This window comes from Grampus griseus, assembly GCF_964374135.1.
Source record: "Grampus griseus genome assembly, chromosome: 19".
NCBI lineage: Eukaryota > Metazoa > Chordata > Mammalia > Artiodactyla > Delphinidae > Grampus > Grampus griseus.
Genome location: NC_139013.1, coordinates 16,703,132 through 16,709,131, shown reverse-complemented (window position 1 = coordinate 16,709,131; position 6,000 = coordinate 16,703,132). Strand labels below are relative to the sequence as shown.

General features: G+C 40.0%; 1 protein-coding gene across 7 annotated transcripts in view; it reads left to right on the top strand.

The window, feature by feature from the left end:
* The first annotated feature begins 224 nt into the window (after positions 1–224).
* Positions 225–6,000, top strand: part of LSM14A (LSM14A mRNA processing body assembly factor) — a 56,409-nt gene continuing 50,633 nt past the window's right edge. For all 7 annotated transcript variants that reach the window (XM_082676489.1, XM_082676491.1, XM_082676485.1 and 4 more), the window contains exon 1: positions 225–549. In XM_082676489.1, coding sequence (XP_082532615.1) covers positions 429–549 — 121 coding nt within the window. In that variant the 5' untranslated portion in view covers positions 225–428. The remainder of the gene's footprint in view (positions 550–6,000) is intronic.

The window sequence follows — 6,000 nt, the reverse complement described above, 5'->3', positions numbered from 1 at the left end:
GCCCACAGTGTCGTCGCGTCCCGAGGAACTTGGCCTCTCCGTGAATGTCCTCTCAGGCCGCGCGGGCACGGTAGCGACAGATCAGATCAAGCAGCGAAGCTAGAACTACTGAGGCTGCCAATGCGTACGAAGCCGCCCACAGCCGGCCGAGTCTCGCGAGAGCGCGGCCTCCCCGGCCCAGCATGCCTCGCGCCGCCGCCGCTGGTGCTGCCGCCGCAGCCGCCGCCGCCGCAGCCGCCGCTGCAGCCGCCGCGCCGCGGCTTGAGGGCGGGAGGCTGGGGGAGGGTAGTGGAGCCGGCGCTGCCGCCATGTTGGGTCTGAGGCGGCTGCTGTAGGCGCCTACGGAGCAAGCGGGCGTGCTGAGCGGCCACAGCGGCGCGGGATCTGCCTCTCTGCGAGCGGCCGGGAGCGGCGGCGGCGGCGGCGCCATGAGCGGGGGCACCCCTTACATCGGCAGCAAGATTAGCCTTATCTCCAAGGCGGAGATCCGCTACGAGGGCATCCTCTACACTATCGACACCGAGAACTCTACCGTAGCTCTCGCCAAAGGTACGCCGGGGCGGGCCTCTGGGTGTGGAGCCGGGCCGGGCGCTCGGGGTTGCGCCCGGCTCTCGGCCCGCGACCTCCTCGCTCCCTCCCTACTCCCTCCGCCGTCCTCCCGAGCGGGGCCGCCCCCTTCCCTCCTTCCGGGCCCAGGCGTCGCGGGCTGGGCCGGGCCGCGGCCTTCCCCGGGCTCCCAGGCTTCTGCCCCAAGGTCCGCGCCTTCAATCCGGGGACTAAGGACCGGGAGCTGGGCGGGCACGGCGGCCCTGAAGTCCGAGAACGGGCCGAAGAACACGGAGATACGCGTCTTCCAACTCCGAAATTCGGTCTTAGCATCAAACAAAGCCTGAGTAGTCAAAGAATTTTTCCGCCTAGTCTTAGTTTAAAGTGCTGATTTGTTGATTCTCCGGCACCCATTTTCTCGCGTTCTTAATTTCAATTCGCTGCATATCCCTCAGGTGAACTGTAAGTGATGTGCCCAAACTTTGGATTTCCTCTGCGACGCAGACGGTCTCGAAATGCCATTGGTACCATGGAACAGATCACATCCCACTTGTCTCCTGTGTGGTATTTACCTGTTAGACCGGAATCCTTCTCCAAACCTGTTGTGCAACCATCTCTTTAAAAATGTTTGCTGCTCTCGTTTCGGCCTTGTTTCTGGAAGCTCGGGGGAAAGAAGTGTTCAAGCTTTTTCCGGGACCCTTGTTCACAAGGCAGATCTGAGTGGTCAGTGGGCGCTGACCGACCCCCGTGCAGGCTCCCTGGGACAGAGTTCTGGGGTCGGGGAGGAAGCTGTTCTCCCCCAAATATTTAGCATCGCCACAGTCTTCTGGGTTTTGTTTCCGTTTACACGTCTGGGCTTAGCTCCGCCGGGAAACCAGGAAGAAAATAAACTTTAGCTCCTGATCTTGAAAGAAACCTCACAAGTTTTTGGAACACTTAGGAGAGGGAAGCAAGATAACTAAGATATTGATAATTTTCGCAGCACATGGTAGAGTTATAGAATGAATAGCATGGTAAGGAGAGAGGTACGGCGATAGGAAAAATATTTTCTAAATCTATTTTTTTAAAAAAGATTAATCTTTGACCCAGGAGAGTCATTTCGCGGTATCACGCAAGTATTTAGTGACATTTTTTTTGGATTCTCTGGTACATCCTTTTTAATAGCACTCGTGTTGGGACAAATCTTATATCTGGGTAGGGAGCCTTAAATTATTTTATCTTAATTTTCTTTCCTCTCCCCTCTCACCGACCCCCCCGCGTGCATATTTAGCTGTATAATGTTTTAATTTTTATGATTTTGTGAAATTGTGGAAAAGGTCCTCTACAGTTCTTGGTGAGAGCCACATACAAGCTGAAAACAGTATTTCTCTTTAAAGTGGTTTAATAGCTTTTTAAAAAGGCATTGTTTTACCTAATCTGAATTTTAAGGTGTCTTGCCAGTTCCTTCACTCCTCACAAAGAAAAAAATCTGTACATTGTAAAGATTGCTAATGTATTCATTTCAGTCTTTAAAAAAAATCTGTATACTCTTTTATGCAAGAACCTAAAAAGTCTGTATTTTAATAACGATCCACATTTTTACAAATTATCCTTTCAACAGCTTCTAGGGTCAGTGAACATTTTGTTAGTCTGTAATAGTTAAAATCATATGCAAAACATAATTTGTCTTTTTTATCATGACTTGGTAAATATGTTATATAAGTACAGCAATGAAAATATTTTTTTAATCATTGAATTTATGTCTCTACTTATGGCTTTGATATTTAACCCCACATACATAATATATTCTTTTTTCTTAAGAAATCTGAGTTATTTAATGTGTAACAGAGGTTTGGGAATTTGTGTTTGCAAAAAATTGGAGTTATCAAATCTTGATATTATTCTACCTAGGGGTATCTAATCTAAAACTACTTTATAACTGTCCAGTCAACAACCGGGCACTTATTTCAAATTTCAAAATTAGAAGTGGGGTGTTTGGTCTTAAAATTTTAGAATTTACATGACTTATTGAGTAATTTGATATCTGAAATTCCACCTTTTTCAAAATTTGGATGAAGAGTGGCGGTATAACAGATTGAAGCCAGAAGTTTATTCATGGATTTTAGAATACTGTATGTTTAGAATACAGTGTGTATTTGGATTTAGAGATCCTTGTTAACTGTTTTTAAGCTATGGAGTGAGTTAATCTCTTTAACATTCTTAGAATTCTTTTTAGGATGTTAATTTTTTTCCTCTCTAGGGAGCTGTTTTTTTTTTTTTTTTTCTTATTGTGAAATATAACCACACATGTTGAAAAGATAAGTAGATAAACAAAGATCTTTAAACAAAGATCCTTGTAACTACCATCCAGGGTAAGACAGGCATTGTCAACATCCCACAAGCCTTCCACCCCCTGCATCTTCCCATCAACTACTACCCTCTTAAACTAGATATAAATGTTATTCTGACATTCATAGTTTTATCACTTAAGTTTACATCTCTGAATGATAGAGTTTTGTCCGTGTTTGAACTTTATATAAATGGAATCATCTTGTATATATTTATTTTGGCTTTTGTTGGGAGATAGTATTCCATCATGCATATGATATGTTTATTTCTGCAGTTGTTTTGGATATTCTGCAGTTGTTTAAATTGTTTACAGTTTTTGGCAATTATGAACAATGCCTTTGTGAACATTTGTGTTTGAGTTTACTGATGCATGTTTACGTAATTTTCTTTATGGTGTATACTTTGAATTGCAGGATCATGGGGATTGTGTGTCTTTATTAGATAATGACAAACAGTTTTCCAAAGTAGTTGTTTACTAGTTTTTATTTCAATTATTAGTACAGTATATGAAAGTTATAGTTGTTCCACATCCTTCAACAATAATATTTAGTATAAAGTATTTTATGTTTTCGTTCTATCCAATCTGGTGGGTATGTATTTGTACCTGGTTTTAATCTCCCTGATTACTAATGAGGTGAACACCTTTTCATATCTTGGTCATTTGGATTTCATCTTTTCGTGAAGTGCCTTTGAAATCTTTTGCCCATTTTCCTATTGAATTGCATGTTTTTTTCTAGAGTTCAATATTTAGAATATGAATCCTTTGCTGGATGTATCTGTTACAAGTATCTTTTCCCATTTAATGGTTTCTTTTGGTGAATAGAAGTTCTTTTAATGTAGACATGTTTATCACTCTTTTCCATTATGGCTAGTGTTTCTTTTCCTTTTTTTTAAAGGAGTTTTTCCCTATCCCAAGTCATGGAGTTACTTTGATTATCTTTTCAAAACTTTTTTATTTTGCCTTTTCGCATTTAGGTCTATAATACGCCTGTAATTAATTTTGTATATGTTGTGAGGTATTTAAATCTTTAAATTTAGTAAGGGCATCACTTGGCTTATATGATCCAGATTATAATTTAGATTCTTTACTTGGATGTTACTTACAATTTAAATCCATCTGGAACTATAAAATAGTCCTGAAATTTTGGACTATTTCTGCTTGATGTAGTATGTAATTAGGGTGACCATATGGCCTGGTTTGCCCTCGTGGAAAGTCCTTGTTTGTGCCTGTTATTCTGGCATAATGGTTAAAACATCCCTTTTCTCTCTTGAAAATGTTGCAGTTTGGATAATAAATTGTATGGTCACACTGTATATAATCAAAAGCCCAATCCCAGAGGTACTGCTGAATGGGTGATGTCTTTTATTTTCTGCTAGAGATTTCACAGACTAGCTCTAGTTCTATAAAGTGAAATTGAGGTAAGTTTGATGAACTTTAATACTCAGTCTTCTAAATCAATGTCAGGAAGTTTTAAAGGCAACCTAGAAAGACTTTAATGTAGGTCTAAGTATGTTAGTAGATAACCTGGGCTGTAGTTTGTTTCTTATAGTCTTTGTCATAGCTCTGCGTTTTTTTTCTTCCTAATACTGATCATGACCTACACATAATCATCTTTGTTTATTTGCATGTGTTTATTGTCTCCACCTTCGCTCCCCACGTAGAGTCTGAGCTCCTGGGATGAATGAATATTTATTAAATGAATGAATAAATGGAAGTTAATTAGCATTTTAGTTTATTAATCTTATAGAAGTCTCTTGGGGATATCTCCAAATTCCATGTTCACAATTGTATCTCTCTTTAAAATTAAAATACATAGGTATGTTCCCTCCCCCAACAGTAAGAAATTTTGGAGAATAGGGATATAAGAGGAAAAAATCTTATGACATGATTCAAATGACATTGTTGGGGAGACAGAGTTTCACCTTATGACTCAAGCTCAATTATAGTTTTCATTTAAAATTTAAGAGAAGAATCAGTTCAGGACATTTGAGGGAATTGCAAAGTGATGACATGCATCAATAGTTTGTGGGATACTTCCAATTGTATTTGCACCTGTGTTCGTGAATATGACGCCCAGACACATACTAGATCCTGGATACTAAGAGATTTCGCACAGAATGGAAGCTTCGTGAAGGCAGAGAGTTTTGTCTCATTCATTGCTCTATCCTCAGTACCTGGAATAGTGCCTGGCACATAGCAGACCCTTGGTAAATATTTGAATAAATGAAAAGGATACTTGTAGTTATTGAAGGTTTCTAATTATGGGAATCTCAAAGTTGGAGGAAGTTTACATTTCCTATAAGCATTATATACGTAGATTTTAAAAGTATTTAAATAAAATTAAATGAAATTCTTATGTAACATATATTTAGTTAGCTGTACCTGGATAATATACCCCTCAAGTGAAAACCAGGTTGCCACTGAATTAGGAAAAGAGACTTTGTGAAGAAGAATGATTATATAAGCCAGCTACTTTTAAAATGATTTGTTTTTAAAATCAAGTGACTGGTGGAGGAATATAAAAGTGGGTAAATTGGCAATGGATTATTTCCTGACTCATCTGCTAAGTCTTGCCCATTGGCATAGCTTACCTACTTCTTGACTGTTGATTAGCCACATAGTCATAAACTTCAGAGAGTGGGAGAGTTTTGTATGATGGATGAAATGCCTGTGAAGTGCTTTATTGATTTCTTGCATTCTCGCATGAGTTGGAGATCCAAATCTAGCAATTCACAAAATCACTACCTAGAACAGCAAAGATCCAGTGAAACTTAATGCTGCGATTTCTTTTGGTCGTCCTATTTAGTGAGGTTGCCAGAACTTGGAGCCTTGGAAACAGTTTGTTGTTGTTGCATACATAGTCCGCAGAAATTCTTGGTAATTCTGGGAGTCACGGGTCAAGTGCCAAAAACTAACTGTACATTTTCCAGTGGAGTAAAATAAGCCATGACTTTCTGAATCAGAAGTAAAGAAAACAACGTAAAGCCTGAAGAAAATAATAGTAGAAGGAAGGAAATATTAAGAGTAAAGAGATCTTACCTGTGCATGACACATAGCAAGAATTTTATATTTAACTCAGTGCCAAAGTAATAATAGCAGTAACTGTAGATAGTTTAACTTGAATT